Raw genomic sequence first — 17,480 nt, forward strand, 5'->3', positions numbered from 1 at the left:
ATTTCCTTAATTGTGATATCTCGGCTTGATGAGTGTGGGCATTTAGAGGTTCATGGAGTCCAACACTGTTTTGTTAAGAAAAAGGGGAGGGGCAGGCATGGGGCCGTGTACTAGAAGTTTCCGAGAACACTGAGTAGTGGCCTGGGGAGTAACACTATAAACTGAGAGAGGGACAAGAAAGTGAGCCCTGCAGGAGGGCACAGAGAAAGCAAGTGGAGACATTAGCATTAGAGAAGTTTCTCAGGAGATTAACGATAAAGTGAGAATGTGATCCCAAGAGAAGCTGCGGGAGGCATTGAGGCTTTGAAGCTGCTTCACGGCCATGCTGCATGTCTGATCTAAGACTTTCATAGCTCTCTGGGGCCTTGAATCCTGAATTGTCTTTTTTATCTTTACTCGCCAGCGGTCTATGGCAGCCACTGTGTACTGGATCCCTGCTACAGCAATGCGGTCTCCTGTCCATGAGTGTGGATTAAGTATTCTGAAGACCACTTCCCCACGGACTCCTTGTTTATACTGATTGTGTCTGTGTAGAATTGAATAGTTGTCACCAGGGGAGACTCCTGCGATTTGCAGTGGCTGGAGCACTATAAAGGAGGGACAGGCATTACTGAGAGAACTAGGTATGAGGAAAGCAATATATGATGCCCCGTTCACTGGGCCAGATAAGACTGTGTTCACCAGAGATATAAAGAAAAGCTTAATTCAACTGGGACCTTGAGAATGGCATAGAGCTTTAATGTTTTTGCTAAGTCCTTTAATGGGACAAGATCTTTGTAAAGTGAGAGAGGCTTTAGCAAATCTAAGTGACTCAAACCAGTATGTAAAATGTGTCTGCAGAATAACAGAACAACCTGCAACAGATATAAAAAAGACCAGACAGAAGAAATGGTCTGTTTGGGTTACTCAAAGACAAATGTTGCAAGATTTATGTAAAGCCCAAATTCCCAAAGAAAAAAATTGGTAGAAAACCAAATTCAGTACTAAGAAATTTTTGGACGGCTTTAAAACTGGAAGAACAGTTTACAAAAGGCATTCAAAGAATAAAAACTGTCCCAGGGTGGTTAAGGATCCCCAGAGCTTAAATAAGGTGCCTTTCTTTCCTGAGAAAGGCTATGCTAGGGGTGGAGGCAGTTTTTTCCACCAGGGCCTCCCCCAGCAGCCAAGTATGGTCAATGGAAAGGTGACAGGTATGGCTACCATCAGGAGGCAGACCCAGGGCTTGCCTGACTTGGAACCAACAGGTGCAGTGGGGAAAAGAGAGACCCCCTGCCTCCTTAGCCAGGGGCAGGATTAGGCAACTGAAATCAGCACCTGTGTATCAAGGATAAAAGAATACAAAGAGACTCCATGTAAGATCCCCAGAATGCAGGATGACTCCAAAGGGATAAATAAAGATAGTAAAGAACTAACCAAATTAATGCCTCTTACCCATGATATGGTACCTAACAAAGATCTATGGAGAAAGCAATTAATACGAATGGATAAAACCTTTCCATGCTGTATTAGATCTTGTCTATGATTGATTTAATATATGATGTTAACCACTGAGTGTTTTACAGATGTGAAACCCATTTGAAAGATACCTGAAGAAACAAAGGGCAGCTATAGCTGTAAGATTTTTGGGAGTTTTATGGCTGGCTAAGATAAAAACAGAGGCTCCCAAAACTATAAAACTGTTAAGAAAAACTACAGTACCAGGTGTGGGTTGCCCCCCTATGAGCTACTGGTCAGAGAGAGATCCTAGAGGCCCTCAAATTAACCAAGGCTATTGCCATTAACGCCTGTTGTACACTAGAAAGGTCAGTAAGGCCATGTTGCTGAAGACACTGCATGATGTGAGCACAGGAGAAGAAGAGATGGAGGTGAGACTAAGCCAAAAACTCCATGCCACAGGATAGATGGCTTTCAAGTGCCAGAAGGCACTATGCAGATGATTGGGGAAGAAAGGGTCCCCTATGATTCTACTCAACAATGGACCCCGCATGCTGCACATTATGGACATGCCAAGCAATGTCTGCTAGTGCAATAATGGCTCAACTAACATACATACAACTGACAAATTTCTAATTGGATAAGGCCGGCTTCTAGGGGTGGTACGCACATGTAGTACTGTAGACCAGGCCAACCCCCTGTGTCAGGGAAGGCTACAGTCCCCAGCAGGGAAAAAGTTGCAAGTATACTGTTTAATGAATATGGTACACCTACTGGGATCTCTTCTAGACATTTGTATTTACATTCATGTTTGTTTAGATGTGTCTACTTCCTTCCATTTGTCTTCATAGTAGAAAAACCACCACTGAGACAGATCAGTGGCCACATCTTGAAGACGAATGATGTGGAAGCCCAAGAGGTCACTATCTCACCATAATACAAGAGAGATCACCCTTCATCTGTCACCCCCTCCAAGGCTCAGGGAAATTCATGGAAGAAATGGTGGAAAGTTTGTAAGAGCAAGAGGAAAGGGGTGGAGTGTAGCCCCAAATTATTCATTTCTCTAAAAAGTGTAAGCCAGCCAGGGACAAGATGAGGGGCACCCTGGGAAGAGGGGTGGAGCTGCCCAGGAGATGGAGAGTTAGCTGCAGAGAGTTAGCACGGCAGCAAGATTGGAATGGAGAAAAGTGTGTGTGGGGCCTATGAGGCGAACTGTAGTATCCTGCTGGGTATGGATATGGGATGGGACACTTAAGACCATGGGTGCAGCTCATGAATGCTAATGGATACTGTAGGCAGGACTTGAATGATGCGTGGGTCCTGAGAAGCTGTTTTTTGTAAGTCACTCCCTCCCAAAGTCATAAAAACGGTACAAAACCCAAACTAAAAATGTCTTATGTTAGTCTTCGAGCCCTTGGGGCCTTGGAGGGCACATAGGCAGAGGCTCCCAAGAAGGGAGAAAGGGACAATTTAGTGCAACACTAGTATATACTCATCAAACCCTTAATAGAAATTACAGTCTAATCTGTTTCAGATTCAATCAGTAAACTATAGACTCAAGGACTTTCTTTAAGTAATGTCCTGCTCATATTAACACTTATAGTAATCTAAAGCAGATGGAGCTGGCCAAATGAAGACCTGAGGCCTGTTAGACCTTCAGGAGGCTCTCTAGCAGAGAGACTCACAGCCAGTCAGCTGCATAGCATTTGACCAAAGACCACAGAATGTGTCAGTCAAGCAGACAGTGGGAACAGGCCTTTACACTGGTAGCATTGCCCATCTTATGTGAGTGTGGTCATATAGTGATAAATCATCCTATAAAAGTTATGCATCATCCAAGTAGAATAATTTTAGAGTAGTTCTAGAATTTATAGGCATAAACATTATTAAAATCCAAATAACTACTATTATTAGTACCTGAAAGTTATAAAATCAGAAAACTTATGAAATCAAAATTTATCATAAAATAAATTTTATCATTTTCATTCTTACACAGGTATAAACTACATTTTAATATCTATTTCAGGCTTTCTGCCTATGCTTAAGTAACACAAATATTCTATAATTTGTATATTTTAAATTATTGACAAATAAAAATGAAAATACCTTTGATGTCTTCCAGGATCCTTTAGAACTTTTAACCTCTCAATATCCATCCACAGCCACCAGTATTTCTCTCCTAATGTGCCCTTTAAAAATTTCTTAAATCTTTCAAATTCCCTTCTATTGCCAATGTCGTAAGTTCTGTGAGACATACACCAGTTAGCCCTGCTCTCAGGCCCAATGCTCTCACTCTTTGAACTTAGACTTACTTTCTCCAGTATCTCTTCTGAGCTTTCCTTTACAGTTTCCTTTTCTGGTGGGACTACAACTTTCTTGCTAGCGGAAGACATGGGGTTATCTAATACTGCTCGTCGTATATGGTAGAAGTTTACGTTGCTTGGGTTATCAGTAAAGGAATGTCCTGTGATATGCTCAACAGCTTCTCTCAAAATAAAGATTATATAGGCATTTAAAAATTCTTCTAGTGAGGAGAAATGCATTGTCAGGTTTCTGTCATCCTCTTCCACTTGCTTTTCAAGGTATATTCTCAGAAGAGCTTGCGAAGGAGTGTCTTTTATGGATATAGATCCTTCTTCTTCCAATTCAGGAGTTATTTCAGATGTTTTAGATAAGTCATTTATTGTTCTGGGGTGAACTCCATCATCAAAGATAAAATTCTCTGTATTAAATCATAAAAGTCTATTAGGTTATATATGAATACAGAATCTTCTATTAAACATGCTACAGAGCCATGGCAAATGGGACAGCCTCAGGGGTGACTGCATGGACCGTTGTCTTTAGCAGGATTTTAAAGCCATGTTTGGAGTCACTAGAGAAAAACTGCCAACAAGAATTAACTTCGCCCTCCCACAAGGATACTAACTGTTCAATGTCTCTAACACAGAGGATCTCAAAAAGAGATTATAAGCTTTGAAAATGTAGTATTTCTAAAATATAGAATTAGTGACAAAATACAAAGACCAAATCTACTAGTGCATGAGATATCCTGTACATTAACAACTGCTTTATGTGCTTTAACACTTCCTCTTGTGTGAAATAATGCGACCATTATGAGCACCCCAGAACTGGAATCTGTGTCAATAATGTTTAATTGCTCATTATTTTAAAAAATGTTTTATCTATTTATTTTTATTTCACACATATGAGTGTATTGCCTGCATGTGTGTAAGTGCACCTGTTTTGTACAATGTCCACAAAAGTCAGAAGAAGGCGTTGGATTCCCCTGGAACTGGAGTTATGGATGGTTATTAGCCACTATGTGGGTGCTGGGAATCAAACCCAGGTCCTCTGTAAGAGCAGTCAGTACTCTTTACAGCTGAGCCATCGCTCCAGCCCCCAACTATTCATAAGAAGGTCTAAAAAACTATCATACAACCAGGTGTGGTGGCACATACCTTTTATCCCAGCACTATTTTAATCAATGGCCCATTGCTTGATGTTGAGAGCTAATTTAAACTATTTTAGTTATATTTAAACTTAGAGTGAGGATAAAAACATAATGGGAGGCAGAGGCAGGCAGATTTCTGTTTGAGGCCAGCCTGGTCTATATAGCAAATTACAGGCCAGTCAGTGCTACATGATGAGACCCTGCCTCAAAAAACAAACAATGACAAACAAAAACACCCCCCAAAAAATTATCATAACTATAGTCCTTATTATTAAAGTGGGAAAATAAAGTAGGGACTCATGAAACTAACTTTTTTTTTTAATCTTTTTTTTGAATGAGGGTCACCCTGTAGCCCCAGCTGTCCTAGATTCACTATGGAGACCAAGCTGGCCTTGAACTCACAGAGATCTGCCTGCCTCTGCCTCCCGAGTGCTGGGATTAAAGGTGTGCGCCACAGTTTTTTAGCTCTTATTTTCTCTTTCAGCAGTCAGTGAACTATAAAGCGTCAGCATTGTGTTTCACATATCAATCTCACCCTGCAACACCACAGATCAGGTAACTGTGAACATGCCTACCATCAGTTACCATTAGTTACCAGATTTCAAAACTCCGTGGACTGAAAACATTTTGTTATACTTTTTATTGAAAACGAATATAATAAATTTCCCTAAAATAGATTAGACTTTGTAAATCTGTGATGGGTTCCTGAGCATTCACCTCAACCCCACAGGGAAGCTAGGGCAGAGAGCAGGGTGGGTATCTCTGCTCAGTGCCTCCTGCCAGCCTTTCTCCCGCTGGTCACTCTCACTATGCTCTACTTTTTTATTTCAGTATGTGAGGAACAGCAAGACACACACAAGTCCAGCTATTTTCAATGAAGAGGATTTTTTCTTTCTCTAGATTTGGAGTCAATTCTAGAGCATTCAGACTTACCTTCTCCAGAAGTTCTATGTGTCTCTCAGAGACTGGAGTTAACTGTGACTGACTTTCTAAATTTTCCCTCATTAGCATCATAATTAGTCACTCCCATTTGTGGCAGTGTCCTTCAATTCTTATTAAAAGTTTGTATCACTCACAAAAACCCCATAGTTAGAAATTCATCTGCTTTTCAAGGGGGAAAAAAGAGTCTGAACTTAAAAGTAGAAAAGAAATCAAAATTCCATCAGTGATTATTTCCAATTTTTGTTTATTTTTAAGACAAGGTCTTGCTATACAGCCTGGGTTGTCCTCAAACTCACAATCCTCCTGCCTCAGTTTGCCAAGTGTTAGATTATAGGCATGTATCAACAGTCTCAGCCAATTTACTTTTAAGAAGTCAAAAACACTGCATTCACTTTATTGCAAAAACTTGAAAATAGGAATTCATTAAGCATGATAGAAATAAAGACAGGATAAATACTTACTGACCCCAGATGATGCAGCAAGTAGTAGGCCAGGCATTTTCTACACACTTGCTATATATGATTAGTGTAATCTTACAGACGAGAAAAAGCAAGATCCCAAGAGGGATTTTAAAAAATACAACCAGGGGCTGGAGAGATGGCTCTGCAGTTAAGCTCATATACTGCTCTTGTAGAGGACCAGGTTGCACATCAGGTGGCTCACAACCACCTATAACTCCAGTTCCAGAGGACTTATCTTCCTCTGTCCTCCCCAAGCACCTGCATGAATGTGGTGCACACAATCTCATGCAGGCACATACACACATACACATACACATAAATTAAAAAGAAAATTTAAAATCACACTAGTAAAAGCTGGGCATGGTCATTCATGCCTACAACACCAGCACTCCAGAGGCCAAGGGCAAGAAGGATTACTGTAATTTCAGGGCCAGCCAGTAATAGTGAGTTTGAGATTAGCCTGGTCTGCACAGTGGGATTCTGTGCATAACCACATGACTAATAAATATCAGAATTTGGTTCTAAAACAATCCCCCTTTTACCAATACCAACTTCTTAAAGGAGAGTAGGTAGGAAGTATGCCAGGTGTGGTGGCATACACTTGTAATCCCAGCACTTAGAAGCTGAGGCCAGTCTGAGTTGCACAGTGAGACTCTGTCTCAAAAACAATGACAAACAATAACAATAATGAGACAAATCCAACCAGAAGAAAACCAGTAGGAAGCAGAAGGGAGGCAATGGCTGAGTTGGGCAGCAGGGACAGGGGTCAGTTATTTTTTTCTCGCCAACCACTCAGTTCTATAAGATTAGAACAAACAAGAGGCTCTGAAGTCATCCTCTTCTTCTTACCAGAAACAGAAGAAATAGCTGGTGATGCAACTTTGTGGTGCGGTATACAGCAGGGTAAGGAAAAAGTGGTTACTGTCTGCTGACTTTGTTTTGCCAGTGTAAACCAATCTTTTGTTTGAGCATAGGAGGCCTAGGAAGAAAGAAACATATTAGTTTAACATAACCTTAGCAATATTCTTCCAATCAAAAATCTGAAAAAAACATTATAATTCAATTTATACAATACAATATATGAGGGAAATTATTCTATTAAAAGAAGAATGTACTAAAAAGTCATCAGTTAAGAGCATGGAAACTGGAGAGATGGCTCAGTGGTTCAGAGAGCCAGAAGACCACAACACCTGTAACTCCAGCTCCAGGGATCTGTTACCCTCTTCTTGCCTCTGCAGGTACCTGAGCATGTACAGAGAGAGAGAGAGAGAGAGAGAGAGAGAGAGAGACAGAGAGAGAGAGACAGAGAGAGAGAGACAGAGACAGACAGAGAGAGATGGAGAGAGACAGAGTTAGAGACAGACAGAGACAGAGACACAGAGAGAGACAGAGAGACAGAGACAGACAGAGAGAGACAGACAGAGCGAGACAGAGTGAGAGAAAGAGAAGAGAGAGATTGAGAGAGAGGTATAAATGTAAAGGAGAATATGAAAGAAATTTCAATTCAGACTTTTTCATATTAGGTAACCAAAGACAAAAACTGTACTCAAGACCCATCAAATTTTTTCTGCTCTTACTTTTGGGCGACAGCTGACAAAGAAGGGCATGAAGGCTTATTTCCTAGATTCACTCCAGTTTCATGATTCCTCTGCTGCATCTCAGCTAGTTGCTCCTACTTACAGCTTTTCCAATTATTTCATGTCCCCAATTCTATCAGACCTGGCGCAGTGTTTTTACTGACCTTGTCCCTGCATATCAGAGAATCTATTTTTAGTACCACTGGAAACCTCTGCCAGCTTGGCCACCCCTGTGCCTCAGACTGGGCTTGCCCAACTGTGCTTGGATTGGATGTTTCACAGGACTGATTCCTGACTCCACCTTTACCCAGTTTTTTTTTTTTCCTTTCTTTTGTATCACCCACAAAAGCTCCCCACAGTAAAAATGTATCTGCTTTTCAAGGGGAAAATGATCTGAACTTAAAAACAGACGGGAAGGGGCTGGAGAGATGGCTCAACAGTTTAGAGCATTGGCTGTTCTTGGAGAAGACCCGGGTTCACATCTTAGTACTCACATGGTGGCTAACAACCATCTGTAACTCCAGCTCCAGGGTTGTGGAGGACCTGACACCCTCTTCTGATCTCCAAGGGCACTGCACAACATAGGTGCACTTACATACATGCAGGCAATATACTCATACACATAAAATAAAAATAATAAATGAAGTATTTTTAAAAAAACAGAAGGGAAACTTTGCTTTGTGTCCTCCACTCCCTAAGTCAGCTGACCCGATCTACCCCTGAGGAGCTGCCAGCGGTTAATGGATACTGGGAAATGGTGAGTCATTTTTCTTCCAAGGTAGAGCCACCAGTGAACTGCCCATGATGCATGCACCTGCAAGGAACCCTAATTAGACTCAATGGGTTACTTTCTTACAAAGACAAGAAAGTAGGAGAGTGTGCTGGGGATGTGTTGGGAAGAAGGGTTCTAGAGAGAGTGAGAGTGAGATAAGAGGGGGGAATGAGGTGTGAAAATGATCAAAATGATCAAAATATTTACATGTGTAAAATTGTCAAGGAATAAGTTAAATTAAAAAGTACTGAAAATTGAAAAAAAAAAAAAAAAAACAACAGCCCAGCCCTATCCCAGTTTTCTGGGGGATTCCTCTGCCTGCTTCCTGTAACAATGCTCTCTCCTGTTTCTCCCTGGGAATCCAGAAGCACAGAAGGGATGCCCAGCACTCCTCTCCCTCCTTTCTCCAGCTGCCAAGTTGCTGACACTCTGCTTAACACTAGCAGGAGGCAGGGCTCACACAGAAGAGCCAGTACTTGTCTATGACACACATTCCAGAGGGCAAAGCAGACCCCAATGAGACAACACATGAGAAGGAAAGGAGAGGTGTCCTCTGTGTAGCCACTGTTTTCTTGAGTGCATAAAAGCTTTGAAAGATTCTGATGCAGTGTGGTCTTCTTTCAGTTATTTATTCACTTTGGTTATTTTTTTTAGACAGGATATCAGTAAGTTGCTCTGGATGGTCTCAAATAATGTAGACCAGGGTGGCCTTAAACTGATGAGCTCCTTCTGCCTCAGCATCCCAAGTGCTGGGATTACAGGCATGGCCACAACACCCAGCTTATGTCTTTCCTTTAAAGCTAAGACATATATTATCAATAACTATAATTCATTCAACATTTATTTGAGCCACTACTCTTTCCCAAGAATTGTCCTAAGCCTTGGGATGTAGACAATATAATTAAGGAATACTCAAGACCATGTGGTGGTTTGAATGAGAATGTCCCCGATAGGCTCCACGTATTTGGACATTTTGTCTCCAGTTGGTGGTGCTGTTTTGGGAGGTGTTAGAAGGTGTGGCTATCCTGGAGGAAGCACATCACGGGGGGTGGGGAGGTGGGCTTAGAGGGTTCTTAAGTCTTTCTGGATCTCAAGTCACTTTCTTGCTTCCTGTGCCTGCTTGAAGATGTGAGAGCTTAGCTTCTGCTCTGCCTCCAGCCACCTCTATCACCATGCCTCCCTGCCATGATGGACTCTTGCCCCTTTGGAACCATAAGCTCAAATAAACTCTTCCTTCTATTAATTGCTTTGGTCAGTGTTGCTACCACAGCAACAGAAAAATGTCGAATACAGACCAGTGTGTGTCAACTGCTTGAAAAGGAGGAAAGTCAGAGACAGGAGAAGGAAGAGGAGAGAAGGAAGCTAGCTATCAGCTGATAATTCCACTTACTGCTTTTAAGAAGTGGGCTTATTATGTGTTTACATGGCCTCAATGAAGACTCAAGGAAATATCACAAATGATCATGATCTACAGTCTGGTTTAAGCAATTTAAACATGAAAAGAAATTTGAATCCTCAAAATTGAAAAGCTCTGAATGATAATAAGCAGCTAAAGTATTAAGTATCATCTCCGAAAAGAGCAAAAGTAAATTAGGTTGCATTTTTGCTCTCTACATTTTATTAATTTCACTTATCAGAACTAATTCCCCTGAAGTGAACTACCCTTGGAATGGTTATTGGCTCCATTTATCAGTAAATAGTTCCTGGCATTTCCACTGTATGTAAAAGAAAAACAAAAACTGAAAAGCATTGCTGAGAAGAAAGTGTACTGTTAGTATATTACCGAGCATTAAGCAGCAGAAAAACGGAACTGGTATAATCTTCAACAATACTGATATATATCATTTGGTAGAAATGCCCACACTACATAATTAACTAGGAACTATAAAATGAATAGAAAAAAAATGTTCAAATAACACAAGACCATCCATTTCAACATAGTTGTCAAAGAGGGTTCCTCTCTAGAATATTCTGTTCAAAAGAATTTGAAGCTTAGACCTAGCTCAGCAGAAAAATGGTCACAATTGATTAGCAATATCTATCACAGATGGAGGCTAAGAGCACATGGACCATGCTTGCCATTCCAGGTCTCATCTAGACTCATGTACCACAAGTGTGCTACAAGAGGAAAGATCTGGTAATTAAAGGCAAAAAATAAAATATGAGTTTTCACTATATTGTGACAATCCAAAATGACATTTGATTCCAGGTTGCATCTATTCAAATTACTCATATGACTACACACTTTTGCAATAACAGAAGACAAGTCTTTCTGATTAGCAGTTAAATGGTGATGCATTTTTATGTCTAAGGGTTATCTAGACAATACTCACATTTTATACATAAGTAATTGAATCCCTATGATAAAAATTTTGGAATATGAGGGGTATAATATAAATACCTTTGCTTCCTAGGTGATGAAGTACAAAACACATGTCTCAATCTTGCTTTTGCTACTTCAAATACATGAAAATAATATTTCTATTTGCATTTCAGATAAAATAATGCAGAACACAGGAGTTAGCATAAATTCATAAGAATTGTCCCTAATTCTGCTTTAGAAGTACTTTAAATCACTTTCCCTTGTCTCTGAAATGTAAAGTTTTGCTGATGCCAAGTCATGAAAAAATACTCATGCTTTTACCTCGCCAAGAGAAATGTAGAACTTTTTCATAATCCCAAGATGGTCATCTTCAGTGGTGGGAGGTGGTGGAGTGGGTGGTTTTCTCAGGACCCAGGGAGCAAAGGTTGTACCTACAATGAAATTCATACCCGACTTGCTCCATGTTACTTGTGAGATCAATTTGGCTAACCTGCATTGTAGAAATACCAAATTAATGACTTACTCATAGAAGTATTCACAATTAATATTTTAGTATTAATTTACATTTTATTTAAAATTATTCTAAGCTAATTCAACTTTTAGTAAAATTTTGAAATGTTTGAATAAACATTTGAATAACCCCAGTTGGCCTGGAACTCACAGGTATCTGCCTGCCTCTGCCTCCAGTGTGCTGAGATTAAAGGTATGCACCATCACACCGAGCTCTGTGTTTTTAATGTCATACTAACATTCCATTTTACACTTGCATGTAAATACTACTATGAATGACAAATAATTTTAAAAGTAAAAATATTCATAATCAAAGAATATCATTGTAAAATCTCTTTAGAAAAGTTCAGTGATCTTTGCTAATGTTTTATCACTTTTATTCTACAGCAGAAGGGATCCAAATTCCTACAGATGCTAAGAAATCACAGACAAAAACTTCATACGAAGCAAACTGGCATTAAACACACACATACACACACACACACACACACACACACACACACACATATATATATATATATAGAGAGAGAGAGAGAGAGAGAGAGAAGAGATTGTACTTTGCATTGTGATACCTGTATTCAAAGTAGCAATCACTTTCCAGAAATGCTGGAAGTCTTTCTTTTTTGATCCACTTAATACCTTGTTCACGATTGAGACACTATTAGGGAAACATGAAAAAAAGAAAGCCATCTTTAGGCTGGGGATATAACTCAGTCTGTAGAGCATTTGCCTAAAATGCATGAAGCCCTGGGTTCAATCCCCAGCACTGGCATAGACCAAGCATGGTAGTGCATACCCATAATCCCAGCAGTCACGAGTGCAGGCAGAAGGATAAGAAATTCATAGCCAACCTTAGTTACTATAGCAAGCTGGAGGCCAGCTGTCAAGAAAGAAAGGAGACACAGAGAGAGGAAAGTTATCTTTCAGGACAATGGACCAATAAGGAAGGCAATAATGGCCCCTAGTTCTGCCTCTATCTACTATTTGTACAAACAGAACAGTAACCTGTAGCCACAAATGTGAGGCAGCCCCCTTCTCATCTCTGTTACCTTTAATTCTCTCAGCTCTGTTCCAGCTATTGACTCCATTGTACAGACTAACAAGTGAAATTCAAGAAAGTGCCTTACCAAAAAAAAAAAGAATGAGAAAAAAATATAGTTAAATTTTAATATTCTTACTACCATAAAATCAGCAAAAAGTGATCATAAACGGGGTTAGTGAGATGACTCAGTTGGTTAACACGCCTGACAGTCTGAGTTCGATTCCCAGGAAACACAGGGCAGAAACACAGGGTAGAAGGAGACAATCTACTGCCTCCTACAAGTTGTCCTCTGACCAAATGCATGCAAATGCATATATACATCACACACACACACACACACACACACATACACACACACACACACAGTCAATTAATCCATAAAATATAATAAAGGAATAATAAGCAGAAAAAGAACCAACAAGACAACTTAGTAAGAACATTTCAGGCCCCATGTTCTCCAGGAGTTTTAGGTTCTTTGCTAAGTATTTAACAACTCGGGCAATGTCTTGGTGATACCAACATCAAGATATAGTTGAGGGGGCTGGAGAGATGCCTCAGAGGGTAAGAGAACTGTCTGCTCTTGCAGAGCACCCAGGTTCAGTTCTCAGCACCCACATGGTGGCTAACAACAGTCTGTAACTCCAGTTCCATGGTATCTGACCCTATTCTGGACTCCGTGGGCACTGCATGACATGGGTGCACTTATATAACTGCCAGCAAAACACTTATGGCCATAAAATAAAAATAAATAAATCAAAAGACATAAAAAAGATATGGTTGAGTGTTGTAGGTTACATTGTGTAGACTTCTGTGGGAGTCCACATGGACTCTACCCAGGAGGCGTTTTCCATAGAAAATGTCCTGCTGCACTCTGACCTGGACCATGCCTCTGTAGTTTTAGCAGGGGAACAGGCTTGGAAACAATCAGCAAGCTTACTATTGATAGCATTAGATCCTAGGGGTTTGGGGAAATGGCTCAGTGGGTGAAGTGCTTGCTGGCCAAGCATGAGGACCTGAGTTCGAACCCTTAACACCCATGTAAAAAGCCCAGAGTAGCACATGTGTCTGTAATCCCACTACTGGTGTGTACAGAGACAGGAGGGTTCCAGAGGCTTGTGGTCAGCTTAGTCTAGCTGAAACTGTGAGCTCCAGGTTCAGTGAGAGACCTGTCTCAAAAAACAGGATGGAGAGCAACAGAGAAAGACACCTGATGCCAACCTCTGGCCTCCATTTGCATTCTCTCTCTCTCCCTCTCTCCTCTCTCTCCCTCTCTCTCATCCAGAATGCCATGTGAGGGTTAGGGGTGGGGGAATAGAGAAGTCTGACTGGGTATAATCTAGTCTTAAGTAATACTGAGGAGTTTAGATTTTACCTTGATGTTGTAAGGGCAAAGTAGAATCATTGTAGGCTTATCAAGTTGCTACTCATCCGAAAATATTTCTTCACTATTGAATTTAGTTTTCCTTATTCACTTTTACCAGAATTCTAATGAATATCAGTACCTAAACAAATGCTACAGGTAAGTAAAACAACTAACAAAATTCATTCACCAGTGTAGCCAGATAGTCCTGAGTATTCTTGGTGGGTTTTTTAAAAGGTTTAAAACATTTGTTTTTATTATTTTTTAAATTATGTGTGTTTATCTGTGTGTGGTGGCGGGGGGATATGTGGACCTGAGTGCAGTGCCCATGAAAATCAAAGAGGGTGTTGGATTCCCTGGAGCTGTAGTTACAGGCAGGTGTGAGCCACCCAATGTGGGTGCTGGAAAGCCAGTGCAGGGCCTCTGGAAGAACAGTACATATTCAATCACTGAACCATCTCTCCAGCCCCCATTGAGAAGGTTTTTAATGGTAGATGTGATTTCTTTAGCAGAAGACTATTTCAGTGACCTATCCTCTTGTGTGAGCATTGGTAATCTGTGTCCCTCAAGGAATGTCCATTTGCTTTAAGTTATTGAGTTTGTATACATAATAACACTTTATAAAATCCCCTTGTTCTTTGACCATCTACAGGATCTCTAATGCCCTTCATTTATGACATTACTCTTATTTACATATCCCTTTTCATTCCTTTTTTCTTTTATTTTCTTTCTTTCTTTCTTTTTGGATATTTTGAGACAGAGTCTCCCTGTAGCCCCATCTAGTCTGGGGCTCACTATGTAGACCAGGCTGCCCTCAGTCTCACAGAGATCTACCTGCCTATGCTTCCCAAGTTCTGGGATTAAAGGCATGCACCTCCACAACCAGCCACTCTTTTCATTCTTTATCAATCCAAATAATAGCTTATGAATTTCACTGAGTTTTATACAAAGAACTAGCTTTGACCTTTTGCTCTTGTTTTTATGTTTTCAAACTCACTGTGTTATTTCTTTACTTGGGTTTAATTTAACTTTTATTTTTCTTGTTTCCTGTGGCAGAAGATAGATCACTGACAGCTGTACTTAGTAGTTTTGTTTTCTATTACATATTTTCTATTATTTGAATCTATAAACTTCTCTCTAGTGACTAATTTAGCTACATACCAAATTGTGATACTTGCCTTTTAGTTTCTCATTTTCTTTGAGACTAATTTTAGACTTGTTAGTTAAAAGTATGTTGATTGACTTCCCTCTCCTTCCCTGGGCTGAGCTCTTGGCCTGGGGCCACCACTACTTCCTGATCCCTTGCATCCAGACAGACCCAGTTCCTTCTCCAGGTCCCCAGGAGCCCTCTGGGCCTGGTCCCACCCTCACCTCCCTCTGCTTCCCTGGGCCTGCAGGGCCCCCGCCCCCTCTCCGGGGTAAGTCGATCTTCACCCTCTACACCTTGACTCCCCAAGCCTCATTCACCTTCCCATCTCGCCCACCCGTCTCTCCTCCTAGGTCCTGTCCCATGCCTTGTCTTGGCACCCCAGACACCTGGGGAACCGCCACTGCTTCCTGATCCTTTGCATCCAGACAAACTCAGGTCCTTCTCGCATCCCCAGGAGTGCTCTGGGCCTGGCCCCACCCTCACCTCCCTCTGCTTCTCTGGGCTGCACCACCACCAGCCTGTTTCCTGGGGCTGAGCTCTGGGCCCAGGGCCACCACTTCTTCCTGATCCCTTGCATACAGATGGACCCAGTTCCTTCTCAAAGTCCCCAAGAGCCCTCTGGGCCTGGTCCCCCACCCTCACATCCCTCTGCTTCCCTGGGCTGCAGAGCACTCCAGCCTCTTTCCTAGAGGCCTGGGCTGACCTTTTGGCTTCCTGATCCTTTGCATGCAGGCCAACCCAGTTCCTGAGTGCAGTCCCCAGGAGCCCTCTGGGACTCTTCCCACCCCCATCTCCCTTTGCATCTCTGAGTGTCACTGCCACCAGCTGCTGGAGACCAGCATCTTTCCTGGGCCCTGATCCCAGGCCAGTCCAACCCCCAAACTCCTGAGGCCAAAATCTTTCCCAGAGGGATCCAGACCTTAGGAAAAAGCCTGAGAGCATCTGATCCTCATCTAACTTGGGCCTCTGTAGGAACTCCTGAAGACAAAAGCAATCTGGGCACTCCAATATAAAATCAAAAGAGAGTACCGGAAGGTTGGAGGAATCAGGTTTTCATGCCCAAAAAGTAAACCACAAAGACACATAAAGTTTACATAAAGCAGACCTAAACTTGAAGGTTTGAGTCTCACACAAGAATCAGAAACTACAAAAGAAATTCACATGTCAAAAATCACACATAAAAAATAATAACATGAAAAACCAAAATAACTTATCCCCACCAAATACCAATAGTCCTCTAGAGGAGTACAATGAGAACCCCCTAGAGATAATGCAGGACATGGAACTCAAAAGAACAATTATAAACATGATAAAAGAATTCAGGAATTAAAAAAACAAAGAAATCAAACAACTGAAGGAAGATAGGGATAAACTTCTGAATGAATTCAGAAAAGAGCTAGAAATATTGAAGACTACTCAGGCTGAAATGAAGAACAAAGTGAAACACTCAGTAAGCCAAATAGAAATGACAGGAGAAAGCCTCACCAATAGGATGAATGAAGTGGAAAACAGAATATCAAGACTGGAAGATAAAGTGGACTAACTAGACCACTCAAGCAAAGAATATGAAAAATTTAAGAAAACACAAGAATATGGAATAAGCAGGAATTGTGTGACATCATAAAAAGACCAAACTTAGCCAGGCATGGTACGTCACGCATTTAATCCCAGCACTTGGGAGGCAGAGGCGGATCTCTGTGAGTACAAGGCCAGGCTGGTCTACATAGAGAGTTCCAGGAAAGCTGAGGTTACAGGGAGACCCTGTCTCAAACACGCACACACACACACACACACACACACACACACACACAAAAAAAAAAAGAACAAACTTCTGAATCATAAGCATATAGGAAGGAGAAGAATCCCAAGATAATGGCATGAACCAGATCTTCAACAGAATCATAGAAAAAAATTTCCCAAAATTAAAGAAAGACATGCCCATACATGTATTTGAAACAGACAGGACCAGAAAAATTTAAGAAACAGACAGTACAGGACCAAAAAAGACAGACAGGACCAGAAAAGAAACTCTCCATGGCACATCACAGTAAAAACTAAGCATACAGAACAAAGGGGCAATACTGAAAGCTGCAAAACAGAAACAAGTCACTTATAAAGGAAAACCCATTAGGATTACAGCTGACTTTTCAGTGCAAACTATGAAAGCCAGAAGAGCCTGGACAAAAGTATTCCCAGTTTTAAATGACCACAGATGCCAACCCAGATTACTATATCCAGCCAAAATGTCTATTATAGTCAAAGGGGAAAGAAAAATCTTCCATGACATAAATAGGCTGAAGGAATTCATGTCCACAAAACCAGCCCTTCAGAGAGTTCTGGAAGCAATACAAAGTGCTGAAGAAAGGAATGACTATACCAAGGGTTGTGGAAAGAACTTCAATGAAGCCATAACTGTGGAAAAGTACAGCTATATCAAGAATGTAAACAGAAATAAAAA

General features: G+C 41.1%; 1 protein-coding gene across 13 annotated transcripts in view; it reads right to left on the reverse strand.

Annotated features, from left to right (window-relative positions):
• The window catches only part of Rgs22 (regulator of G protein signaling 22), a 171,883-nt gene that overhangs the window by 112,270 nt on the left and 42,133 nt on the right, over positions 1 to 17,480 (reverse strand). For 11 of the 13 annotated variants that reach the window (XM_029562779.1, XM_029562775.1, XM_029562773.1 and 8 more), the window contains 4 exons: positions 12,043 to 12,128; positions 11,282 to 11,450; positions 7,138 to 7,267; positions 3,541 to 4,156 (listed from right to left, as the gene is read on the reverse strand). In XM_029562779.1, coding sequence (XP_029418639.1) covers positions 3,541 to 4,156; positions 7,138 to 7,267; positions 11,282 to 11,450; positions 12,043 to 12,128 — 1,001 coding nt within the window. Of the gene's footprint in view, positions 1 to 3,540; positions 4,157 to 7,137; positions 7,268 to 7,865; positions 8,003 to 11,281; positions 11,451 to 12,042; positions 12,129 to 12,519; positions 12,540 to 17,480 lie in introns of those variants that run through there. The other 2 variants (XM_029562781.1, XM_029562780.1) reach the window with 2 other exon arrangements.

The sequence above is a fragment of the Nannospalax galili genome, unplaced genomic scaffold (assembly GCF_000622305.1).
Source record: "Nannospalax galili isolate Female #2095 unplaced genomic scaffold, S.galili_v1.0 scaffold334, whole genome shotgun sequence".
Taxonomy (NCBI): Eukaryota; Metazoa; Chordata; class Mammalia; order Rodentia; family Spalacidae; genus Nannospalax; species Nannospalax galili.